Source organism: Neohortaea acidophila (assembly GCF_010093505.1).
Source record: "Neohortaea acidophila strain CBS 113389 unplaced genomic scaffold BDY17scaffold_3, whole genome shotgun sequence".
Taxonomy (NCBI): domain Eukaryota; kingdom Fungi; phylum Ascomycota; class Dothideomycetes; order Mycosphaerellales; family Teratosphaeriaceae; genus Neohortaea; species Neohortaea acidophila.
This window is the reverse complement of record NW_022985512.1, coordinates 1,734,455-1,757,272: the sequence shown is the minus strand read 5'-3', so window position 1 is coordinate 1,757,272 and position 22,818 is coordinate 1,734,455. Positions and strand designations below refer to the sequence as shown.

Here is a 22,818-nt window from a genome sequence, read left to right as displayed (position 1 = left end):
AGACAGAGATGAATGATGTTCACTTTTACGAAGGGATTTGCGCCGCCCATTCCTTTGGCATCATTCACCGTATACCTTCGATGCTGTTCGTATGGAATGCGTTTACGCATGAACGAAGAAGATCAGGTTTCCGTGCTGCCCTTCATGCTCCCTCATTCACTACTACCTTGACGGTTGCCAGTCTATATATTCCAGCTCCCTCCAGCTACCCCTTCATCCTCCATCAACTCCTCTACCCTCACCAACGCGCAACGCAATCCTCACCTCATTCCTTTCGAAACCTAATCAAAACCAAACCAAACCAGCCATGTGCCTCTACAGACACTTCACCCTCGCCTGCGGCTGCCCTTCTCGCGAATGGCCGCCCGACCTCTTCCGACACTGCAAAACCTACCGCGAAACCACGGGTTGCAGCGGCAAGCGGTGGGTCGGGCAGCTCCGCGACGACACCATTTGTCTGATGTGTCGGCGCGAGGACGTGAGGCGACGAGACGGACTGGATCCGGAGTACTCTGTGGTCGTTTATCGCCATGTGCCGCGGACGGAGGCGTGTGGGACGACTGCGACGGGAAGGGGCAGAGTGCCGGGGTGATGCGAGTGGGTTCGAATTGGATGGATGATTGTCATGGGAGCACATCGATGAAGGGGGGGCGAGTGAAGGCTGGGAGTAGCATGAGTTACACGGCAGGCAAACAGAACGAGAGGCATGACATTCACTTTTCTGCTCGGCATCCATACCGCCCTTTCTCGTCGATCCACCATATAGTTTTGATTGCTGTTCTACAGGCTGGCATTCACCCGTGAAATTGACCTAAGACCGAACACACGAGAATTGATTTGGTGGGGAGGGGGTGCGGGCGGGGTGTTTGTTGGAGCGACGATCGTGATGGTGGAGGAGCGGAAGGATTGTGTAGCGCTTCGTCTATGCTTCTTTTCTTCATTCTTGCTTCTTGCTTCTTGCTGCTTCCTGCTATGCGTCAACAGAGCTATACACCCTCCTCCACTTTTGCCCCTCTCCTGTACATCCTCCCTGCCCCGCCCATCTACTGCTCTACCCCTACACCTCGTCCAGAACCGCCTCATCCAATCCAGTAGTAGCAGCCCCCTAAGCCTTAGCATTCAAGTACTGGTAGGCGAAAAACGCCAGCGCGCCTCCAACCAACAGCACCGCGTACAGCGTCATGCCCATTCCCTGCGACTGCACGGCGCCCGGCTTGGGTGCGCTGGAGGCGAGGCTGCCGCCGCCGACGTTGGGCTTGGGGTCGCCGTCCTGCACCACAAGATGAGACGTCAGTGGGCTGAAGTGGTGGGGCAGAAGGGGGAAGTGGCTCGTGTACCTTTCGCTGCAGCGTGCCGATTAGCAGGCCGTTGAGGATTTCGCGCGCCTCGTCGCTGTGTCCGACGTCTTCGAAGGCTTCGGTGGCGTCTTGGCCTGCTACGTCGAGCATGACTTCTTCACCGCCGCTGTGTGTATCTCGCTATCAGCATGTGTGGAACAAATGCGTATGGAGCTGTGGGTGTGGGGTGGCGGAAGCGTTGAAAAAGAGTCGGGTGAGGGGGACGGCGGAAGCGGCAGGAGAAGAGGGGCGTACGGATGCTCGTCCACAAAGCTCGAGGCATCGTAGATCTTGTCATGAATGACCATGTACAGGTCCTTCTTGCTGGTGTGTTCCTATTCCACCCGCGCAATCAGCCTTCAATGTCATTCCGCCTGTTGCCCATGCGTGTGGCCTGAGGGGGGTGGCGACGGCCAGGAGCACGGTGCTTGCATACCGAAACATCGGAGTAGGAGAGCTGTATGGTTGCAATGTACGTCAGCCGTCTGCTTCTCTTCCTCGACATAGGTCCCGCACGAATCTTACTTCCTTCGACATTGTGTGTGTATTGACCGGCCCTGCCCGTAGCTCGTCTATGCTTGTTTTAACCGCTTCTTCCGCGCTTTGGAGCTGTAGTTCGCCAAGAGTAGGTGGAGAGCAAGTGAGAGAGCAGACGCAAATGCGGTCGAGGAGGAAGTGAAGTGAGTAAACGAGGGAGCAAATCGCAGGCCGGCAATATGTAAAGCAGAAAGTGAAGCCGGGGTTGGGAACGCAACGGCCCGTGCACGCAGACCCTGGCCCCCCTTCGCTGCACGGTCCACTTACAACGACGGAATGCATGCGCGGTAGCTGAGGCTGAACATCGACGCTGACCAGGCGGAGGGTGGTCCGAGGCTGTTGAAAATGCTTTTGATCTGCTACGAAAATACCACACTTTCCTCGAAATAAGAGGGAAATCTCCCAATCCACACCACCACAGCCTGCCTCTCCACGACAACGACAAACCCAATCTGTGAACAACTCGACCCTTCCCACCTCCTGTAGTCATAAAGGCCACCTACGCATTCTTCCCCACAACCTCCAAAATCAACTCCCTCGCAGCCTCAACCCCACTCTTCTCCCCAACAATCTCAATCGCCTCCCCCTTGCTCTGATCCCGCGGCACCTGGATCTTCGTGCCCGTCTGCTTGCGAATGCGATTGATCTCGCTGCCGCCCTGTCCGATGACGTGACGGTAGGTACGGGGATCAGGCAAGATCAGGAAGCCCACGGTATCGTGGGCACGAGCCTCTTCCAGCGCTTTCTCGAGACGTGCACGAGCGGCGGAGATGGATTCCGGGTTGGGACCGGCGAGCACCCAGGGGATGTCGCCTTCTTCCGTAGAGGCGTGGAGGTCGTGCGTTTCCCATGAATGCTGATCGAGATTTGCGGTTTGGTCGTCGGTGATTAGCGGCATTGCGGTGCCTGCACCAGTAGCTCGACTCGGCGTAGGGGCTGAAGCTTTCCCTGGCGGCTTCTGTCCCGCGTGGTCCACGGTGACTTTGTGGTCGTTTCGTAGTCGGCGGAAGAATTGCCCGTTGTCTGCAATGCTTTGATGGAAGCGACGCGGTACCTGCACAGTCTCGCCTTCGACCTCCTTCGTCAATTCGAGCACGTGTGCTTTGGCCTTCTCCACATCGCCTGGCTGCCCGGCGATGCGCACTTGTGAGCGCTGTGGTCCGCTCTCATTCTGGCGCGGGACGTTGATGGAGACATTGAACTGCTGCTCGAGTTGCCTGCGGATTTCGCCTCCGCGGCCAATCAGGAGGCGATGCTTTTCAGGCTTCACCTCAACAACATCGTTGGTTTGCGACTCGTGCTGAGCGACCAGCGCCTCGATGGCGGTGCAGATCTGGTCGACGACGGTTCGTTGCCCTTCTATCCGCACCGTGTTGCCTTCCGCGTCTGCTCGAGGGAATCTGACCATGCGGTTGTGCAGCCGTACGTCTTCAGGTCCTCCAGCTTGATTGATGATGTTTCGCAGGGTCGTGCCTATTGACATGTCAGAATGTACACCATAAAAGTCTCACGCAAGAATCAACTCACCTCCAGGACCAATAATCAATCGATGGTGCCGGCGATCAACCTCAAGTTGGCGAGTGACAGTATTGTCAAACACCTTTGCCTTCTCCTCGATGAGTTTCTTCGCTTCCTCCACCGCCTTCTTGGACCCCTTGATGCGAATCTCCGCGCGAGAATCAGCAGCCCCCGCATCTCTCGCACCGGGCACATCAATCTGCGCTCCAGTCTCCAGACGCATGGACTCCATCTCTTTGCCACCAGAGCCAATCAACGAAGGCAGCTGACTTTGCGCAACAGACACGGTAGCGGTGAAGGAGTTATCCTTCACATACTGGAACAAGCTCAACAGCTCCTCGCGACATCCGTCGGCACCTTTGCTCGGTCCCTTGATGACGACCTCGTTGGGCTGTTGGTCATTGCGGCGGCCCGCGACAGACTCGCCAGCCTCCGAAGCGGCGTCATCTGCATTCTGCCGGGTCCTGGGGAAGTTCACACGAACATTGTAGCGCTCCTGCAGACGATTGACTTGCGTGCCCTGAGGCCCAATCAGGTCTCGATGGTACTGCGCCGGAATGTTGAGGTGGTGGGTAGTCTCGTCCTCGAGCTTCTTGAGCATGTCGACGATATGCTTCTTGCAGGCATTCGCTTTGGCTTCTGGGCCCTTGATTTCACACTTGCCGTCGTTGACTTGAATTTCGACATCGAATTCTTCGCGTAGGCGGTTGATGTTCTCGCCCTTCTTGCCAATCAAGTGGTTCGCGTATTTTTGAGGATAATCGAAACTGAGCACGAAGCCTCGTTCCAGCTCATCCACCTTCTCCTGTTCGATAAAAGCCAGCAAGCTTTGCATGAGGAGGTCGACATCGCTCTGAGGACCGCGAAGGTTGACGCTGGGGGCCGGAGTCCTTCTCTGTTGTGCTTCCCGAGGGCCACCGTACAAGACTTGTAACGGGATGGAACCTTCGGCAAGGGCATCATGGTGGCGATCGACGTGTCTTCGGATCTTGTCGTGATATTTGACGGGAGCCTCAACGTCACGAGAGACAATATCCTCGCGACCGATCATCAAGTTGAGAATCTCTTGCTGAGCCTGCTGCAGCGCTTGCTCGAAAGCTTGAACCTCCTGCGCCGAAGGCTGACGACGAGGGAAGTCATAGTCCGCTGCAGGAGTGGTGTCTTCAAATACGAGGAGCACTGGTGCATCGTCCCCTTCATCGGGCACAATGACGTGAACTCCGTGTTGTTCACGGATGCTGCTGGCGGCTCGCTCCCGGAGGTGCTGATGATAGAATGGATCGACTTCGACGGGTTGGAATCGAGTGGGAGGATGGCCGCTGATGAGATTCATTACATCGGAGCGTGCCTTCATCGCGTTCTTGCCGTCGCGAGCGTAAATTTGCCATGCGCCAGCGCTGTCGGGAACAATTCTAGCATTGTGCATGCGCTCCAGTTGCTCAATTGCCTGACGCTGCTGCAGGTATCTGGTGATGTCACTCGCATGGGCTTGCGCTCCTCGTGGCGCGTTCGCATGTAGTCGCCCAATGTCTGCGCTGGCCATTGACATGCTTGATGCGAGGTCCATGATCTTGTTCATGCCCTCTTCGATGCGATCCGGTGGGCCCACAACGGTAAGGGTTTCCGAGTCGTCACCCTCGGGAGGGAGGATCACAGAACAACCAGTCTCCGCCATGAAATCATTCAGAGACGTGCCCAGGTCGCCGACGATGAATTGGTGACGTCCACGCTCAATTGCCATTTGCTCGAGGGTGAGCTGGCGTTCCAATTCCGCAACCTGACGATCAATCTCCGCTTTTGCCTCGGCGACGGCTTTGCGGTCACCCGAGAGATGGATAGGCAGGTTTGCTTGTGGCGAGAATTGCACTGGTGCACGGCTGGCGGGTGTTTGAGGCGGCGCTTCGTTTCTCCAGTGTTGGTAGTGAGGAATATTCATCTTGAGGTCTCGACTTTGTTGAAGGGCTTTCACTTGCGCATTGTTCGGACCGGCCAGGAAGGGGTAGTACTCGGCGGGGATGTGCTTCAGGCGGGCGTTCACGGACGATGTGTGTTCTGCCACGATCTTCTCGATATCTTGCTTCGCCATTTGGACGGCGAAAGGATCACCTTCGATGGTGACATCGATGATACTGTCCATGTCGTCGTCTTCCAAAATCTCTGCCGCTTCTTGCTTTGACACGTTAATGCGTGCTCCCGTCTTTTTGGAGATGGCTTGGATTGTGGCGCCTTGCTTGCCCACGATTTTGCCTCGCACTGACGCCGGGACGGGCACTGACAAGTTTTGTTTCGAGCAAAGTTGTGTCGCCACCTCTTTCAAGGCCACGCGAACGGCGTCGACGGGCCCAGTGCCTTCAAAGACTACCACGCCTCCCGGGCCGGCCTTCATCTCCACATTCGCTTTCGAGCGCTTGTTGATGTCGCGGAGGATGTCGGTGACCGGCTTCTTCAACTGGTTCCTCGGCGTCATCATCGACGGATGCAGTTGAATCTGTTCGCTGTAGCGACCGGGAATAGACATCTGCGGAGCTGGACCACGAGTGGAGGCGGTGGTGGTACTCGGAGTTGGGATGCCGGAAGGCGGCGAAGAGGTTTGCGAATTGAAGGTGGACGAGGCTGCGCTGCCGTTCGTCAAGCCATGCGTAGCACCGTTGGTGGCCTTGCCAACAGACGCCGGCTTTTTGGACCATGGGGAGGGTGCGGCGCCGCGGACCTGCGGCTTGGGCGGGCCGAGGGCAGGGAAGGCATCCTCGGAAGTGTCGAGGGCGGGTTTCGGAGGCGCAGCTTGGGGTTGTTCGCGCACAGGCTGCTTTCCAGCCGCTTTCGAGGAGAAGGTGGGCTCGGCAGGGAGTTCGGCGGACTCGGGGTTGACAGGAGCGGCGGCGAGAGTCGAGGGAGGGGGATGCATGGTGAATTCCTCATCAGGCACCTCTTCCAGACTGACATTGTGCGAGTCTGCTTCCCCGGCCGCATGTTGTTTCATCAATCTCTCTGCGGCGGACAATCCATCCGGAGCAGAAGCGCTGCCGTTCGCAGAGGATGCAGAAGCCATGTTAACGTGGTATGGTATTGAACCAGCCCAGTCCAAGGGAGGGGAAGATGGGGAAATCGAGTGTGGGGTGGAGTGGGAAAGTGGTTCTCGGGTGATTAGGGGCGATGGAGGCAATTACCGCGCCGCCATACCAAGTGCAACGACAAAAGGACAAGTCCGGACGAAGCGACAGACGAGGGAGTGTGCAGGACAAGGCGGAAAGTGGACACGAAGTGGTAGAAAGGTGTGAGGTCAGAATATCGGGCCGCATCCGCCTACTCAAATTGACCGCCGCCTGTGTCGGCACCTCAAACTCTAATGCACTGACCCCTGTCGGTCCACGTGCAGGACTGGGGTCAGGTTGCACTGGATGGCTCTCAGTTACGAACGATGAGACGTCCATGTCTGAACCGAGGTCGGTCTTGGCCAAGCGATGGTGCAAGACTGCTTACATCGTTTCATAGATCAACGTGATTGTCCGCAACTTCTTTTCACATTTCATTGACGATATTGACCGGCTCCAGGTCGACAATCGCATCGAAATGGACAACGGAACGGCAGAAGCTCCCTGGAAGGCCAAAGCTGCCATCAAACGAGCAGCAGAAGCGGCAAAGATTCCCCAAGAATGGCGCCTAGCGCCTGAATATCTGACGGGCAACGAGAAATCAGACGTCTCGGTCGTCGAAATCCCATCCAAATGCGGCATTCTTTCTCCCGCGGAAATCGAAATCACCGAACGATATTCTGCAGTGGCTTTGGGAAGAGCAGTGCAGTCCGGCCAAATCACGGCTTCGGCAGTGGCACTGGCCTTCTGCAAAAGAGCTGCGATTGCCCAGCAGCTCACCAACTGCCTGACTGAAACCTTTTTCGAAGATGCTCTGAAGCGAGGTCGATATCTGGACGATTTCCTCGCCGAGCACAAGAGGCCTGTAGGACCTCTGCATGGCGTCCCGATCAGTATAAAGGACATGATGAACTACAAGGGTGTGCCGAGCACTCTAGGCCTCATTTCGTTCTTGGACCACCCGGTGGCAGATCAGAATTCACCACTAGTGGACATCTTGCTGCACCTGGGAGCTATCCTGTACTGCAAGACGAACATCCCACAGACCATGATGACTGCCGACTCTGACAACAACGTCTTTGGAAGAACACTCAACCCTCACAGACTCAGCTTGACAGCCGGAGGCAGCAGCGGCGGCGAGGGGGCTTTGGTTGCACTGCGCGGCTCCATCCTAGGCATCGGGACTGATATAGGAGGCTCCATCCGCATCCCAGCCTTGTGCTGCGGTACCTACGGTTTCAAACCCAGCGCCCATCGCATCCCTTACGGTGGCTTTGCTGCTTGCAGTAGGCGCGGCTCGCCTGGCTTCCCATCAGTCGCTGGACCGCTGGCCAACTCGTACGAAGACCTGTCGTTTCTCGTGCAGAACGTGATTGCATCCAAACCCTGGGATCTAGATGCCAGTGCCATCCCTGTCCCCTGGCGCGCGGAAGTCGCAAACTCTACTCCCGCAAGCCTGAGAATCGGATACTTCATTGAATATCCCACTTTCAAAGTGTCGCCTCCGGTCGTGCGGACGCTAGAGGCAGCAGCGAAGAAGCTCGCCGCTGCGGGCGTGACAGTGGTCCCATTGACCACTTTGCCATCCATCACGGAGGCTCACAAGCTCATCAGCGACACCTTCTCGTTCGACAACACCAAGACTGCGATAAGACACATCCAGGCGGGCGGGGAACCTCTCGTCCCCTCTGTCCTCAAAGTCGGTGGCTCGCTGCTACCCAAGCCCGACGGCTACACCGTGAACGACGTTTTCGACCACAACGTGGCGAAAGCCGTTTACAAGTCCGCTTGGAACAAGATCTTCGTCGAGAATGCGTTAGATGTCATCCTCTGCCCGGGAGCGGGACATACCGCCCTTCCGCATGATGAGTATGGCGTGCCGCCGTACACGGCTATCTTTAACTTGCTGGAGGTAAGGCTGTCATGTTTGCTGTACCACTCAATCATAGCTGACACTTTCTAGTACCCTGGAGTCGTCATTCCAATGGGATTCGCCGATAGCAGCATCGACACCGACGAGCTTGCTAGGCCAGACATTGTTCCACCGTGTAAGTTCTTCGCTGTCGATCGCAAGATCGCAATTAGTCCACTCTAACACTCTTAAACCAGACGACGCAAAAGCCGTCCACGGCGCTCCCACGTCCGTGCAGATCGTAGCTCGCAACTACCATGATGAGGAGCTGGTCGCCGCCGGCCGTGTAATTAACCAGATTTTGAAGTCTTGATTAGACACCTCAAGTAGATATGAATGTATTTGAAAAGAACAGTGTTGCCTGCGAACAACCCGCTTCTACGTGCATACCCTCGTCCAACGTGCCCATATTTCCTCCTCCCAAGCCAAAGTCTGTACAAACTGGGCAGGACTTGGACGAAACTTGGCCCGGCGTCACTTGGTCCTCTCCACCACCTCAGTAGCTTCTTATCCCAGCTGAACGAGCAAAACCAAACGAAAGACAGGCCGCACAGATTTAGAGACTATAAATATATCGGACCTGCATGAATCCAAAACAACTTCTGATCCCAGACTGCACGATACCCCGCTGGTCCAATGATCATGAACACAGCCGAAAGCCTCACGAAACAAGCAGCAGCGACGAGCGATCTCGACGAACGCGAGGCGCTGCTGAGATTAGCGCTCGATCAGGAAGTGTCCGCTTTCTTGCAAGGCAAAACAATTCAATGGCCGCGTCATGGCGATTACGGAGTGAGTGCAGCGGAAGGTCGGTTTATTGAGCGGAATGTTGAGGGGGAAGTACCGACGGAGAAGGGACAAGTCGACGTACCGGAGCCTATAGCATCGCTACCGACGGAGAAAGATGTCCAGGAAAAGGGCGAAACATCGCACGTCCCAATCCAACAGCAGCAACAAGCTACCACCACCGCGCAACCACGCCCGCAAGTCACCCGAGCCTCGCGATCCTGGATGCCATCGGCCTCCAAACCCACCACACAGCTCTACGTGGACATCAAAGCGACGATAGAAATTCCTCCGCCCGCCCGTAAACCCAGCGTGGCATCTTCGAGCTCGGTGCAGACTAGCGAGTACACTCAGGATACGGACGGGCGGTCGGAGACGCTTTCGCCGACGCGGCGGAAACCGAGGAAGTTGGAGGTGAGGCAGAAGAAGAAGAAGAAGCCGAGGAAGTTGGAGGTGAGGGCTGAGGCGGGGTCTTTGTGATGGGTTTCATTGAATTCATTATCGTGGGGAGTCGTTTAAGCCATTGCCTTGGACTCAACGCTGCGGGCGTGCGGTGCGCTTTTGCCAAACGGCCTGAAGAGCGAGAAAATCATGCCAATGTGCTGCAATGGAGAGACGAGCTCCACCAACACTTCGATCAAACCCCGGCATTGCCAAAACGGAACATTCGATGCGGCTTTCGGACTCAGTCACGCTGACCGCCCAGGAACATCTTCAACACTTCGCTCAAATCACTCCCCTCACACTGCTGGCGCGACAATACAACCCCTGTACTCGAAGTCACGCTCTCAACGATGACCGGCGGCTTCCCGTCCTCCCCCGACATGTGCGCATCGGACTCTGTGTCAGCCTCGCCTTCACTCGCATCCGTTGCAGGCGCTACCTCCACTTCTGCTCTCTCCCGGGCGGTGAAGACAATACGGGTCGTTACCTCCGGCGAATCGATCCTGTCTCCAGTAGCCACGTTGTACTGCGACATCGTTGCGGCGTATTTTGCGTGGAAGTCGATCCAGAAGATCTGCTCCACACTCACTGCTTTCCACAATTCAAAGGCGGCCTTTTCGTCGTCGTTGAGGGATTCTCCGGCTTTCATGAACTTGGCGAGATGCTGGAATTGAGTCGGGGGACGCTCGGCCTCGCTGTCACCGGTTGTCCCCTCTGGGGATGCATGTTCCGAGCCAGGCGTAGGTGCGGAATACACGGGTGTGATGGATCCGGAGCGAGGCGTTGGGGACATCGGTTGCAGCGTTTCGGGGCTGTAGCGCGGCGTGATTGATCTTGGGCGCTCCTCCTCCTCCTGTTCTGCTGCAAGTAACTCCTCGTAGGACGGCGCATGTTTGGAAGAGAGGAGGGATTGTGGTATGCGGATTTGCGGACGTGGTCTTGCCGGCTCGTCCAGGTCGGACTTGTTCGGGAGGTCACCATCCAGATTGAACACGGCTGTCGCCTGCTCCAGTCCAGCTTGCTGCACGTTAACCTGGGGGTCAGGCAGGGGTTCTTTCATACCCTCCCCATTCCACATACCTTCCACGCAGAGGAGACAGTAGTAGTCCGGCGGCTGACCGTCCCGGCCAAGCTCGACATAGTACCCACCAAGCGGAACGATACGCCTGGCAGCTCTGCAATATGGGTGGGCGCAAGTCACATCAGCGGCACCCCATGGGAATCTGATCTGGAAAGTAAACTCTGCGCCGCGCTGGAGCCGCCTCTTGATCTGTCGTACCACGTTCCGAATTAGCAAATCATCCCTCCACTGAGCGAGATGGTCAGGAATCTCCGGCCACGCGGGTGCGGACCCTTGCAGTGTGTCGTTGGCGGAAGTCGCAGCAACAGCGGCAACTTGAGCGGCGAGTTGTTGTTCGTGCTGGTTTCGTTGGACTGCGAGCACCGCTTGCCAGGGTATGTCGGCTTGGACCGCAGGGTCGTCTTCTTCGGGAAGGGATGCGGCCCAGCTTTGTGCATCGGCGTTCACGAAGTAAACGCCGTCTTGGCCGTCATCCGTATCAACGTGTACCTCGTCTTCTTCATAGACGGGCGCAGCAGGTGGAGGTTGGGGAGGGGCAAATGGGTTGGCGACAAAGTCTGTATCATTGAGCGGGTATGGTTTCCTGGTGGGAGGTGGGCCGGGGCGGAACTCGTTCGGAGCGGTGCGTTGTCGGATATGTGCTGGAAGGGGTGGCGGGGGCATTGACTGGTCGACAGGAGGTTTCGCAACTTGGGTCGGGGTTGGAGCATGTCGCGTTGGAGCTGGGGCATTTGCCGCTGGGCCTGAGTTCACAGTTGAGCGGAGGGCAGACTCCGGGACGATTTGAAGCGGCGGAAACTCCAAGGGCGATGTTTCTCTGATGTCCAAGGGCGGGAAAGTGAGAGGTGTTGCGGCGTTGGGCGGCTGATTTTCACGATCGGTGTCGTCCATGTCAGGCAGAAGACGCGGACAGGGCGAACACGAGCAACACTGCTTCCCAACAGATGTAGGAAGCGACAGGAGTTTTGGGTGCAAGGCGAAGAAAGAGCCAAATAGCAAGCTCGACAACAATGAACACGAAGAGAATGCTGATGTAAAGTTGCAAGCAGACAAGCAAACCTGAGCGGCAAATTGGCAGGTGACATCAGGCGGGTGTGATGAGTTGAGAAGGAAGGAGCGAGGCTGAGGTGGAAGGTGTCTCTGAGATGTACGTGTTAGGTCGGTTACCTGCATGGAAATGCATTTTATGCGACAGTATGCGTCAATAGAGACACAATTACAATGCGCATGTTCATTCAAAGGTCTCATCATTGATCCGTATTGGAGAAGTGTCACTGGAAGGAGATGTTCAGATAGGCAGTGCTTCACCAAAACGTAGGCGCTCAACCCATCGTATCATTGCAGCTCTCTCATTCCCAAGTTGAGGGAGCAGACTTCGCGTACGTTTGACATGAGACATTTGATGCGATCCGATGAGGTGGTGGAAGAGGAAGAGTACAAAAAGGGCAGGAAGTTCAAGGAGGCGGAGTCTCGGAGTCTCCGGAAGTCTTCCGGGCCAAACTCAAAAAGTTCCATCTCATCATCACGAACTTCCGCGGCATCATCAGGAGAAACTTCCATCTTCCACAAATCTCACCGACCACTCTATCAAACATCAACCCTTTCCGACCCCAACGTACTTGGCAGAACATACGCAGTTAACACAAGTGTTGCACGCCTGATTTCCCTTACTGCATCACCGACCTCTCCCGTCGCCACTCGCGCGCATCTTTGCGATGCCTGGCCGCACTCTCCCGACCCTGCCATCGGCAGAGGTCGCCTCGCACAACACCGCCAAATCGTGCTACGTGACCATCGGCACCAAAGTATACGACATCACGCCCTTCCTCGAAGACCACCCCGGCGGCGGAGACCTCATCCTCGAATACGCTGGCAAAGATGTCAAGGAGGCAATGGAAGACGCGGTATCTCACGCACATTCCGAAGCTGCCTTCGAAGTATTGGACGATCACTTGATTGGGTTTGTCGCGACGGACAAGGTACTGGAGAGTGTGAAGCAGAGCTCGGATCCTTTCGAGGTACTGCCTCTGGAGCCCAGCGCGCAGGGAATGAAGGAGCTGGACTCGCAAGCACTGGCAGATATAACAGCGCGATGGAATGTCAATGCTGCGGGCTCTGAGGCGGAACAGTCGGACAAGAAGGTCTACGAGAATACAGGCATGAGCTCAGAGGAGGATTTGAGCCGCGAGACCGACGCCTCCCAGGATTTCAAGAAACACAAGTTCTTGGATCTCAACAGACCGCTGTTGATGCAGGTCTGGAACGGTGGATTCAGCAAAGAGTTCTACCTTGAACAAGTACACCGCCCACGCCATTACAAGGGCGGCGAGAGCGCGCCTCTGTTCGGCAACTTCTTGGAGCCGCTCTCAAAGACGCCCTGGTGGATTGTCCCGACTCTCTGGCTCCCGTGTGTCGCATATGGCACCTTCCTCGCCTCTCAACACTTCACGCCGCCCCTTCTCTTCGCATACTGGATGACTGGACTCGGCATCTGGACCTTGGTGGAATACGGCCTTCATCGTTGTCTCTTCCACGTCGACCACTACCTTCCCGACAATCGCGTCTTCCTGACGCTGCATTTCCTACTGCACGGCATCCACCATTACCTCCCTATGGACAGGCTCCGACTCGTAATGCCGCCCACGCTCTTCATTGCCCTCGCCACCCCGTGGTGGAAGCTAGCGCACGCCGTCTTCTTCTATGATTGGTACGCGGCGACCGCCGTCTACTGCGGCGGCATCTTCGGATACATTTGCTACGATCTGACCCACTACTTCCTGCATCACAAGAAGTAAGTTCTCCTCCACCCCCTCTGCTCTCAAGCACCATTTACTGACCACTTTCCAAGCCTTCCTCTCCACTGGCGCGAGCTGAAGAAATACCACTTGCAGCATCATTTCATGGACTACGAGAATGGCTTTGGTGTCACCAGCAGGTTCTGGGATAGAATATTCGGGACGGAGCTTCCTCCTCCTCCCATGCCAAAGGTTCTAAAGACGACATAGAGGAGCGTTGAACATAATGTATAGAGGTGGCATTGACATTCGAGCGTGCATCGGGGTTGGGATCGGGGATAGATCAGATACCACTACTCGCGTAATTCAGTACACGGACAGTTCACATACTATGATGTGCGGTCATCATTACATCCTGCTCCACCCGCATGCTGCCGCAGTCGAGGCCGCTTTGGTCACGTGCTTCGCCAAGAAGCTTAGTAAGGCGCTCCTGCAGTCTCAAATTTTACAACGTCACTTCAAACGAAGTTCGTTCTCTTACCACACCCACTGCCTTCATCAACGTCTCTACATAAGCTTGACCACCTAACCTCACCCGCACCATAACGCGCAAAGAGGACGTACCGGATGACGTAGTCTCAAGAGAGGGTAGAATACGCAGTATAGCTCACACTCCGACTTGACATCGCGCCGGCAATCTCACAAGTTTCACAGCGTTGACATCACGCCTGCATTTGCAAAACGCGCTAGCGCGGACACAAAGTTTGGCGACTGTGATCCAGTGAGCTTTTGCAGTCACAAACCTCCCCGCAAACTTCTCATCTTACCAACAATCATGGATCCAGCCTCGCTCGAAGAGCTCCTCGAGCAGGGAGAGCGCACCGCCAGAGCCAAGGATGAAGCGAAGAAGCAAGAGCAGCGTCGCCTTTCCGACCCCGACAACAAAGCAAGCGTGACGGCGGGTGCTCGCACGCACAACAACAAACATGACTTCCCCGGCCGCAAGCCCAACGGAGCGCACCACAGGTACAGCGAGGAACGCGAGGAGAATGATGAGCGTCGCACTCGTCGATCTCACGATTCGGCAGAGGACGAGGACATGAAAGATGGCAGTGACAAGGGCAGTGCTAATGGAAGCCTTCGGCGCAGAAGCAGCAGACGTGGAAGCTCGGGCTCTGACCGCCGCAGCCGTCATTCCTCTCGCGATAATAAGAACCGTGGCGGAGACTTCTACCGTGGTCCCGCTCGCGGCCCTCCAAGCCGCCACGACGACGACCGCTACCGCCCTGGAAGTGGCCCTCAAGACCGTCGCCGCGACAGAAGCCCTCGCCGCCGCGATGAGCGCGAGAGAAGCCCACGCCGCCGTGACGACCGCGGTTACCGTCGTCGCTCACGCGATGGACCGAGGAGGGCAGCAACTCCCGAGCCCACTGATGATGAGCGTGATAGGCGTACCGTCTTTGTTCAGCAACTCGCCGCCCGTCTGCGCTCGAAAGAACTTAAGGATTTCTTCCAGCAGGTCGGTGAGGTGGTGGAGGCTCAGATCGTGAAGGACAGGGTCAGCAACCGCTCCAAAGGGTAAGTCCAGCCTTCCTCCTTGCTTCCTTCATTCACTGACCACCTTTCAGGGTCGGCTACGTCGAGTTCAAGCATGAAGAATCCGTCCAGAAAGCCATCGGGCTCACCGGGCAGAAGTTGCTCGCCATCCCCATCATCGTTCAGCTCACAGAGGCAGAGAAGAACCGTCAAGCCCGCACCACGGACAACAATGCAACGCAAGCCAACGGCGTCCCTTACCATCGTCTCTACGTTGGCAATATCCACTTCTCGCTTACCGAAGATGACGTTAGGGGCCTCTTCGATCCGTTTGGAGAGTTGGAGTTTGTTCAACTGCAGAAAGATGAGCAAGGGCGTTCCAAGGGGTATGGTTTTGTGCAGTAAGTCCATTCCCTTTTACACGATCGTCGATTTGCTCACCGAAGTGATAGATTCTCTACCGACGAGGGCGCCAAAGACGCCATGGAGGCTATGAATGGGTATGAAGTTGCCGGTCGTCCTGTGCGCGTTGGCTTGGGCAGTGAGAGATACTCGAATGACTCCTCCCAGTCCCTTCAGCAGCGTTTCGGCGGCGGCCAAGCTCACCAAGCTGCAGCCCAGGGCTCCGGCGCGTACGGCAGCGGTGGACGCGGTGCTCACGCCGGAGGCAATTCCAACTTCGACCGCGCTAGTGGCCGCGATGTTGACAAAGCCACGGGTGCCAGCGCGCTTGACGACACTGATGTGGCCGGCGTCAACTTCAATAACATCAGCCGTGACTCGCTCATGCGCAAACTCGCACGTGTTGACGCACCAGAACAGAAGACGGCAGCCAAGTCGCAGCACAAGAACAAGGCCCCGATTGAGGAGGTTGCTCCGAGCCGCTGCGTGTTGCTGAAGCACATGTACAATCAAGCCGAGTGCGTGTTGCCACCCCCCTTGCCTCCCATCTCCTCCGATGCTGACACCTACAACAGAGAGACCGATCCCAACTGGCAAGACGAGCTCCGCGACGACGTCCGCACCGAATGCGAAGACAAGTACGGCCACGTCGTCCACATCGGCCTCGCCCTCGACAACGATGATGGAGAAATCTACATCAAGTTCGATCGCGTGCAGGGCGGACAGAACGCATACCGTGGGCTGAGCGGACGCTACTTTGGCGGCAGGCAGATCACCGCGCAGTACGTGGTCGATGCTGTCTACAGGATGGTCTTCCCCGAAGCCTCCAACCTCTAACGGTAAGTCACACAAACTCCAGCACACACAACTGCACTTGCACAAATGGGCATGGATTGGGTGGGCGAGCGGGCAGTGGGCATCGGGCGGCGGGCGTTGGATGGGCTGGGGGAATGGGATGAGAAGGAATGGTTTCAAGACTGATGATGATTGCTTTTTGTTTGCTGGGTTCCCGGATGGATTGTACCTGGGAGCAGCCACGCTCTTGCGTCTCTCACCGTCGCTCCCTCACGGGGACTTCTTCGATGGGAGACTGCGATGCAAAGAGGCCATTCTCGCGCTGCTTGCGTTTCTGACCTTTTCGCAAAGCCTCGAGCTAGCTGCTAGTCTTTGTCACTGACCATAACTATGATTGTTTTGCTTTACAGGTCTTCTTCTGGTGTTCTGGCGGGCACGCGTTCCCGACCCTCAGTGCTGCTACGAACTGGAGGTGGAAATTCGACCAGCATGGCAGCACGTGACCGGTCACGTGGATCCCCGACTTCACGCCATCGAAGCTCAACGTCACCACGCAAACAAGCACCCCAACCATGAACACCACCGAAAGCACCGCCAGTCCCATACACCAGCACACTCCCCATCCTCCGTGTCGATGTCTGAGGCTCCAAAAAATTCATGTCTCACTCATGCTGCCGACTTCCAGTGCCGTGCAGTGATGTTGGCCAACCTGGTTGTCCTGCGATACTGACCTCATGCAGGGTCTCAAACCTTAATCGATGAAGCAGAGTGATCTTGCGGGCTGATGAAGCGAAGAGTGGGATACCCAAGCGCGCTGAATTGGACTCTGGCCTCCACGCTGGCTCAAAATCGTCCAAGAACAAGGTAGGTGATGGAACATGCTTCTACGCAAATCCGTGATCTTGTTTTGTTGTAATATCTTCATTGGACGGCGAGAAAAACATCTCCATGTTGCTGCTCCTGCCCATTCTCAACTTCAGTGCGCCGTTTGCAACGACATCGTGACCCACATGCGTTGTACATTGACGACGCTAGCGTGGTCACTTGACTCCCATTCCGCTTTACTTCTCCTTTGCCTTTTTGAAAACTTCCTTTGACAATCAACGTTGTCAAGCGCGCCGGCTGTGAGTTTCCCCCCTTTCCCCTGGATTGGTGACGGCGGTGATGTGACCACTGCTGTCTGCTGTTCACCATCACTGATCCGTCTTCAGCAGACCGACAAGTTTTCACGAGCTCCGCACGTTGATTGCGTGACTTCAGGTACGCTTACTTTTCTTTCTGTCAGCCCCCTTTTTGCACAGCACGTGGGAACTGGGGGTGAAGGATGGCGGGCTTGGGCTGGTCGGATCCTTGGGGGGCTGGCGCCCAGGGCGGCGGCGGTGGTGGCGAGCCCGCTGAGGCTACCGGTGAGCATTCCTCCGGGGATGCCTACGCGCAGTCGCTGTGGGCGGACCCTGCCTTCCGGCGTGCCTGGGGCAGTGACCCCAACTTCGACGAGGAGTACGACGCGTAAGTCTTCTGCGGCTGCCCTTCATGTCACTTCCCTTCACTGACAATGGCGATGGCAGCGCTTATCGCGCTACTGCTTCGGTCGAGCCGGCTGTTCGCTCGGCGGAGGAAGTGTCTACCGGCCCAGACTTCTATGGCCGGTACGCGACTCCTCCTCGCCCGGTTCCGGAAGACTTGGGCGGCCTCTACACCTACCAGCAACTCTCTGGCGGATACCGCGGCCCAAATGCGCGTTACGGCACCCCAGTGACTGCTATACGTCACCAAACTCTTCTTCAGCAAGCCACCGGGGCCAGCAGCACCCCAACGAAGCGCAATCGCAAGCATGCTCCTGCCCAGCCAGGCACTGGGATCACTACGGGCCCGCAAGATGAGAGACGCGATGCATACCAGCAGCTAACGAACCAACGTCTCGAGCAGCGTCTCGACAACCTACCCCCTTTTCGCTTCCCTTCCAACGAGTCGGGAGAGCCATCCAGGTCGCCTCGCGCCATGGCGACATCACCGAGCGCAGCATCGGATCGCAGTCGCTCGTCGCAATCTACCGTCCGAGCTGAAATGCAGCCTCCTTTGCCCACCGAAGCTGCCCGTCCAGCTCTCACCCTCGCGAACATTACGGACAATGATCGTGACCTGCTGGAGGCTGGGTGAGTTTACTGACACTCCTCTACATCATCGCTGCCGCTAACATTGTGACTCTACAGTATACTGTTGCCCCAAGACTTCGGCACTACGTATGCCCAACTGGTGGAAGTCGGGTAAGTGTATTGCCGCCTTCGCGTCATGTCACAACGTTTAACGCATGCTGTTTAGTTTGCTGTATCCCGACGCCTTCATCCTCAGCGTGAACGCTGCAGGGTACGACAGCGAGGATGATGAGGAGGAAGAGGAGGAGGAGATTGTGCCTACCGGCGCACAGAACGGCTCGGCCAATGGCACGTCGAGCCGCGAGATCGCCGCCCAGGCGGAATCTCTCGCCGCCAACCCGGGGCACAGCCCCCTGAACCGTGGCACCCCGTCGGTGGTGTCCGAAGACTCCTCCAATGGGGGCGTTGCCCTCCCGCCGGCCACATTGGCCATCACCCAGCCCGAGACTGGCGCGGAGCGCGACGGCTCTCCGTCGCGCCTCTCCGTGGCTTCTGGGCGGAGTGGCGCCTCGGAGAACGACGAGTACTTCTACCCCCCTGCGGGTGCGAGGGAGAGATGGCTCGCCGAGCAAGCCCAGCGAATGCAGCTGGCTCAACAAGCGCAGCAGGCGATTCCAGCACCGCCTCAAGTGGAGATGACACAGATCGTCCCACACCAACATCTCACCCCCGTCGAAGACATCCTGCGTGAGCAGCAGTCGAACATCCCTCATGAGCAGCAGCCCAACGACTCCCCCGAGCGGCAGTCGATCCACTCTGGCCAGGAGACGTTATCAGAGTCTTCAGAATCCATCGGGACAGCTTCCACCAGAGTTTCCAGCATCTCGTCAATGGATCACATCCACCTGGCTGCCCTCCCAACGTACATTCTCCCCAACGTCTCTACCAACTACGCCATGGGCACGCCTCCGAACTCGAAGAGTCAAATACCGACACCAACTCGTGCAACAGCGCTGCCGCCGCGGATCTTCAAGCTTCCATACAAGGTGGTCACTCTGCGCCACATGGGCACTGGTGAGCTCAAGTCCGACTTCTACCTGTTGAAGGCTCGCATGGACAATATCGCCTTTCGATCTGCCGCCAATCAATTCAACATGCTGCAGCCAACCACCATGACCCATCTTCCTTCGTTCTTGGGCCCGGCCATGATCACCAATTGGTACAACAACATGCAGAACCCCGCCAAGCAGAGGCTCACTGCCGACGATTTGAAGCTCAGGCTCTACGAGCTTGCGGAGCATATGGCCGCGCGAGATTCTGAGCCTGACTTGCAAGAGTCTGGGAAATACGACTCTGCAGAGCAGGACGTGCCGCTCATGACAGACCTTAGTCCGGAACCCGCTCAACAACCTCTTCCCCAAGCTGCAGACGAGCACGTCACGCCACCTCATTCAAATCCGCCCGTCTGGTTCCCGCAGCATGGCGCGTACACGGCTCCATTCGCTCATGGCCAAGGCTACACTGCCTCCAACTCTTCCACTCCAATCTTCGCCGCCAATCTCCAGACTCAGTCTGCTCCCGGAGTCATGCAACCGCTCCATCAAGACTCTCCATTCAAGAGCAAGTGGATTCAACCCGATAGCGCCGATGACATCTTCACGGCCTCGCCAAACATCAGCATGCCGCCTCCGCAGATTGCAAACATGTATCTTGCCAGGAGCATTCATCAAGTGAACTACACCGACCACCTCAGCGCATGCTTTGGGGAGATTGAGTTCGCCGTGCGCAACATCCCCGGCATCACGGACATTCTCTTCCGCTCAAAGAACGGTGATACTGGCGCTCAAGCTTTCATTTCGACGGCGCAGCGCTACCTCATCAACGGCAAAGAGGCTTTTGTCATTCTGGAGGAGCCTACAGAGACGTACCTCCTCGTCACCGGCATCGTCAACCGCTTGCTCTCCGACAAGGTCTTTATCTCCGGCATCATCACCGAGTTTCCCTGCATGTACCAGCAGGAGTACCTCCGGCGCTACAACGCGGACTGCGAAGCTCAGACAAACGAGCACGGCGACGACTATTCGATGCGCCACTTCTTCGCCATGCAGCGTGCCGAGCTGGCCTACACAATCACCCAGATGCACGGCTTCGGCTACTTCGTCGAGTACTACGTCGCCCGCGTTGTCGACGAGATCTGCCAGGAGATGCACATCATCATCCCGCAGTTCTACCTGCTCGCTTTCAAAGTGAACATCAAGCGCCCCGTGACCGAGGCCATTCGCATTGCCATCAGCATGCTTTCAGACCCTCGCTACTTCGAGATCTGGTTCCCGCGTACCGGCTGCAACTGGGACAATAACTACATGACGCACCGCAACCCGGAGCTCGTTGGCCAGGTGTTGGGCAACGACAAGTCGCCGTACGCCGTGCGCTGCACCGCTCGTCCGATCGTCAAGGTCACCAACTACGCTAGCGAGGAGCCAGTTCCTGAAGTCATTCACCGCGCCGAGGTGCTGGTGAGCGATCAGAAGAACAAATATCGCGTGCAGCTCACGCTGGAGGAGGCTTCTTCCCCTCCCTCCCATCGCCCGAACCAAGGCCCTTCACCCAACAGTCGCCCCAGCTTGGAGCCATCTCGCACCTTCGGCCACTATTAGGCTGGATTGTTGCCTTTACTCTTTGCAGCTCATCCGGGCGACCGCCTGGTGACGCATCCTCTTCAACGACCGTCTGCTCTGCTTTACTTCACGCCCGCCAAACGACCTGCTTCCGTCTGGGAACGCTTTCATTCTCGGTCTACTGGCGCGCTCTACTACTCTCTGCTCTGACTTTGAGATTTGATTCTTCACGACATAATTACCACGCACTACTGAACTGGGGGTTTATGGCGTTAATGACCGTGGATGGCGCTCTGCTTTTGTGGTGCTGGAACCCGGCCATGGCCAACTCTTTTGCGTGCATGCTCGTTGTTTTATGCTTTGCGTTCCTGCGTTCCGCGTGTGGGTTTGAAGAAAATAGCATAGTTAGGAAAATGTGATACGTTTCACACCATCGCCTGCCTGCTTGGTAATTATAAGTCATGCTCGGTGATCAGCGAACAAAAGATGCAGGAGGAGAGTGCCGCATGTAGTCAGCAGGTGCGGTGGGGGTGAGCTGTCTTGGTGCGGGGCTTGCTTCCAACCTCATCTCTTCCCGCATTCCACACTCCATCACTCCATACTATCCATTCATAACCGCAAACATGCCGCAAACCCTCAAACTAGCCGTCTCCCAATCCCGAACTCTCTCCACGCTGAAAGAAACCCTCGCCTCCCTCGAAGCCACCACCCGCCAAGCAGCCTCGCAAGGCGTCGACCTCATCCTCTTCCCCGAAGCCTTCCTCGGCGGCTATCCGCGAACATGTGCCTTCGGTGCCGCGGTGGGGCAGAGGACTGATGATGGGAGAGAACAATTCTTGCAATACTTCAAGGGTGCGGTTGACATGGGGGACACGCCATTGGGAGGCGGAGACGACTGGGTGGAGAGGAAGCTGCCGCTCGCCAAGGGACAGGATCGTCGGGGCGATGGAACGAGAGAGTTTCTTGAGCGCGTAGCGAAGGAGACGGGAGTCTTTGTCGTTACTGGACTGGTCGAGAGAAGCGGTGGCAGTCTTTACTGCGCTGTCGTCTACGTCTGCCCCAAGCTGGGATGTCTGGGCAAGAGACGAAAGGTCATGCCAACCGGATCTGAACGCCTCGTCTGGGCCCAGGGCTCGCCAAGCACCCTTCGAGCCGTCACTACCACAATCAAGGGGGTGAAATTGAGACTGGCGGCCGCCATCTGCTGGGAGAACATGATGCCTCTGCTTCGCTACTCCCTCTACTCGCAGAATGTCAATCTTTGGCTTGCTCCAACTGCAGATGCTCGGCCGACTTGGTGGCCTCTGATGCGCACGATAGGCAGTGAAGGGCGTTGTTTTGTGCTCAGCGCCATCTCTTGCGTGTCGAGGAAGAACCTACCGTACTGGGCGGATGGTGCGGTTCCGAGCTTGACCGCCGTTGGCGAAGTGGATGGCATCAACGGTGTGAAAGACTCCTCCCCAGCTCCAGCATCTCGGCATGTGAGGCGACGTAGCACCGTCACCGTGCAAGCAGGAAATCATGACCTCGTCTTGCCGTCTACAGAAGAAGAATCAGCAGTCCTGTCACCTGCGCCGAGTGCACCAGCAGCTCTCAAACCTACGAAGAACAGCGTGGGAGACGAATTCGCTTGCCGCGGTGGCAGTTGTATCGCTGGCCCCATGGGACAGGATCTGGTTGAGCCGCTCTGGGAAGTTGAGGATGGGGGACTACTCGTCTACGATGCGGACTTTGAAGACTGTGAACGTGGACGACTGGACTTGGACGTTGCTGGACATTATTCGCGTAACGATGCATTCAAATTGACTGTGGAAGGACTCGATATCACACCTGCCTCGTAGCGAGAATTTCGCCAGCGAGAAGACTGCATGACTATTATACTACAAAGGACTCGCGCTCTCCGATGACCCTCCTGCTTTCAGCATAATT

General features: G+C 56.7%; 10 protein-coding genes across 10 annotated transcripts; 6 read left to right on the top strand and 4 right to left on the bottom strand.

Moving 5' to 3' along the window:
• Positions 1-94: 94 nt before the first annotated feature.
• BDY17DRAFT_109662 (uncharacterized protein) lies at positions 95-836 on the bottom strand. The gene has a single exon (XM_033729185.1). It carries the CDS (start codon positions 734-736, stop codon positions 266-268), a length of 471 nt encoding a protein of 156 aa, XP_033592228.1. The 5' UTR covers positions 737-836; the 3' UTR covers positions 95-265.
• Positions 837-842: 6 nt separating this feature from the next.
• On the bottom strand, positions 843-2,039 carry BDY17DRAFT_294045 (cytochrome b5-like heme/steroid binding domain-containing protein). Its single transcript, XM_033733078.1, has 5 exons — positions 1,863-2,039; positions 1,774-1,794; positions 1,593-1,672; positions 1,338-1,464; positions 843-1,270 (listed from the first exon to the last, which is right to left on the bottom strand). The coding sequence occupies exons 1-5, from the start codon at positions 1,872-1,874 to the stop codon at positions 1,106-1,108; spliced, it is 405 nt and encodes a 134-aa protein (XP_033592227.1). The 5' UTR covers positions 1,875-2,039; the 3' UTR covers positions 843-1,105.
• Positions 2,040-2,075: 36 nt separating this feature from the next.
• Positions 2,076-6,655, bottom strand: BDY17DRAFT_263486 (RNA-binding G protein effector of mating response pathway). The gene is made up of 2 exons (XM_033731870.1): positions 3,402-6,655; positions 2,076-3,347 (listed from the first exon to the last, which is right to left on the bottom strand). The coding sequence occupies exons 1-2, from the start codon at positions 6,439-6,441 to the stop codon at positions 2,374-2,376; spliced, it is 4,014 nt and encodes a 1,337-aa protein (XP_033592226.1). The 5' UTR covers positions 6,442-6,655; the 3' UTR covers positions 2,076-2,373.
• A 90-nt stretch (positions 6,656-6,745) lies between these two features.
• On the top strand, positions 6,746-8,791 carry BDY17DRAFT_294041 (putative general amidase). The gene is made up of 3 exons (XM_033733077.1): positions 6,746-8,396; positions 8,448-8,532; positions 8,594-8,791. Exons 1-3 carry the CDS (start codon positions 6,963-6,965, stop codon positions 8,707-8,709), a joined length of 1,635 nt encoding a protein of 544 aa, XP_033592225.1. The 5' UTR covers positions 6,746-6,962; the 3' UTR covers positions 8,710-8,791.
• On the top strand, positions 8,780-9,765 carry BDY17DRAFT_109632 (uncharacterized protein). Its single transcript, XM_033729183.1, has one exon. The coding sequence runs from the start codon at positions 9,033-9,035 to the stop codon at positions 9,660-9,662; it is 630 nt and encodes a 209-aa protein (XP_033592224.1). The 5' UTR covers positions 8,780-9,032; the 3' UTR covers positions 9,663-9,765.
• BDY17DRAFT_109633 (uncharacterized protein) lies at positions 9,766-12,141 on the bottom strand. Its single transcript, XM_033729184.1, has one exon. The coding sequence runs from the start codon at positions 11,956-11,958 to the stop codon at positions 9,868-9,870; it is 2,091 nt and encodes a 696-aa protein (XP_033592223.1). The 5' UTR covers positions 11,959-12,141; the 3' UTR covers positions 9,766-9,867.
• A 68-nt stretch (positions 12,142-12,209) lies between these two features.
• BDY17DRAFT_278035 (uncharacterized protein) lies at positions 12,210-13,844 on the top strand. Its single transcript, XM_033732010.1, has 2 exons — positions 12,210-13,498; positions 13,556-13,844. Exons 1-2 carry the CDS (start codon positions 12,423-12,425, stop codon positions 13,710-13,712), a joined length of 1,233 nt encoding a protein of 410 aa, XP_033592222.1. The 5' UTR covers positions 12,210-12,422; the 3' UTR covers positions 13,713-13,844.
• Positions 13,845-14,277: 433 nt separating this feature from the next.
• BDY17DRAFT_308991 (uncharacterized protein) lies at positions 14,278-16,217 on the top strand (the record flags this gene model as incomplete). The annotated part of the gene is made up of 3 exons (XM_033735275.1): positions 14,278-15,020; positions 15,071-15,379; positions 15,431-16,217. 3 exons carry the CDS (start codon positions 14,278-14,280, stop codon positions 16,215-16,217), a joined length of 1,839 nt encoding a protein of 612 aa, XP_033592221.1.
• Positions 16,218-17,499: 1,282 nt separating this feature from the next.
• On the top strand, positions 17,500-20,928 carry BDY17DRAFT_322479 (uncharacterized protein; the record flags this gene model as incomplete). The annotated part of the gene is made up of 4 exons (XM_033736813.1): positions 17,500-17,684; positions 17,744-18,331; positions 18,389-18,442; positions 18,498-20,928. 4 exons carry the CDS (start codon positions 17,500-17,502, stop codon positions 20,926-20,928), a joined length of 3,258 nt encoding a protein of 1,085 aa, XP_033592220.1.
• A 537-nt stretch (positions 20,929-21,465) lies between these two features.
• BDY17DRAFT_109404 (carbon-nitrogen hydrolase) lies at positions 21,466-22,779 on the top strand. Its single transcript, XM_033729182.1, has one exon. The coding sequence runs from the start codon at positions 21,513-21,515 to the stop codon at positions 22,728-22,730; it is 1,218 nt and encodes a 405-aa protein (XP_033592219.1). The 5' UTR covers positions 21,466-21,512; the 3' UTR covers positions 22,731-22,779.
• The last annotated feature ends 39 nt before the right edge of the window (positions 22,780-22,818 follow it).

Excerpts from the sequence above, each read along its gene's own strand:
- BDY17DRAFT_109662 (XM_033729185.1), bottom strand. The coding sequence starts at position 736 with ATGGATGCCGAGCAGAAAAGTGAATGTCATGCCTCTCGTTCTGTTTGC.
- BDY17DRAFT_294045 (XM_033733078.1), bottom strand. Across the intron at positions 1,673-1,773 it reads TCTCCTACTCCGATGTTTCG|GAACACACCAGCAAGAAGGA; the intron begins GTATGCAAGCAC and ends CGGGTGGAATAG. Across the intron at positions 1,271-1,337 it reads TCGGCACGCTGCAGCGAAAG|GACGGCGACCCCAAGCCCAA; the intron begins GTACACGAGCCA and ends CTTGTGGTGCAG.
- BDY17DRAFT_263486 (XM_033731870.1), bottom strand. The coding sequence starts at position 6,441 with ATGGCTTCTGCATCCTCTGCGAACGGCAGCGCTTCTGCTCCGGATGGA. Across the intron at positions 3,348-3,401 it reads ATTGATTATTGGTCCTGGAG|GCACGACCCTGCGAAACATC; the intron begins GTGAGTTGATTC and ends ACATGTCAATAG.
- BDY17DRAFT_294041 (XM_033733077.1), top strand. The coding sequence starts at position 6,963 with ATGGACAACGGAACGGCAGAAGCTCCCTGGAAGGCCAAAGCTGCCATC. Across the intron at positions 8,397-8,447 it reads CTATCTTTAACTTGCTGGAG|TACCCTGGAGTCGTCATTCC; the intron begins GTAAGGCTGTCA and ends GACACTTTCTAG. Across the intron at positions 8,533-8,593 it reads GCCAGACATTGTTCCACCGT|ACGACGCAAAAGCCGTCCAC; the intron begins GTAAGTTCTTCG and ends CTCTTAAACCAG.
- BDY17DRAFT_109632 (XM_033729183.1), top strand. The coding sequence starts at position 9,033 with ATGATCATGAACACAGCCGAAAGCCTCACGAAACAAGCAGCAGCGACG.
- BDY17DRAFT_109633 (XM_033729184.1), bottom strand. The coding sequence starts at position 11,958 with ATGATGAGACCTTTGAATGAACATGCGCATTGTAATTGTGTCTCTATT.
- BDY17DRAFT_278035 (XM_033732010.1), top strand. The coding sequence starts at position 12,423 with ATGCCTGGCCGCACTCTCCCGACCCTGCCATCGGCAGAGGTCGCCTCG. Across the intron at positions 13,499-13,555 it reads TACTTCCTGCATCACAAGAA|CCTTCCTCTCCACTGGCGCG; the intron begins GTAAGTTCTCCT and ends CCACTTTCCAAG.
- BDY17DRAFT_109404 (XM_033729182.1), top strand. The coding sequence starts at position 21,513 with ATGCCGCAAACCCTCAAACTAGCCGTCTCCCAATCCCGAACTCTCTCC.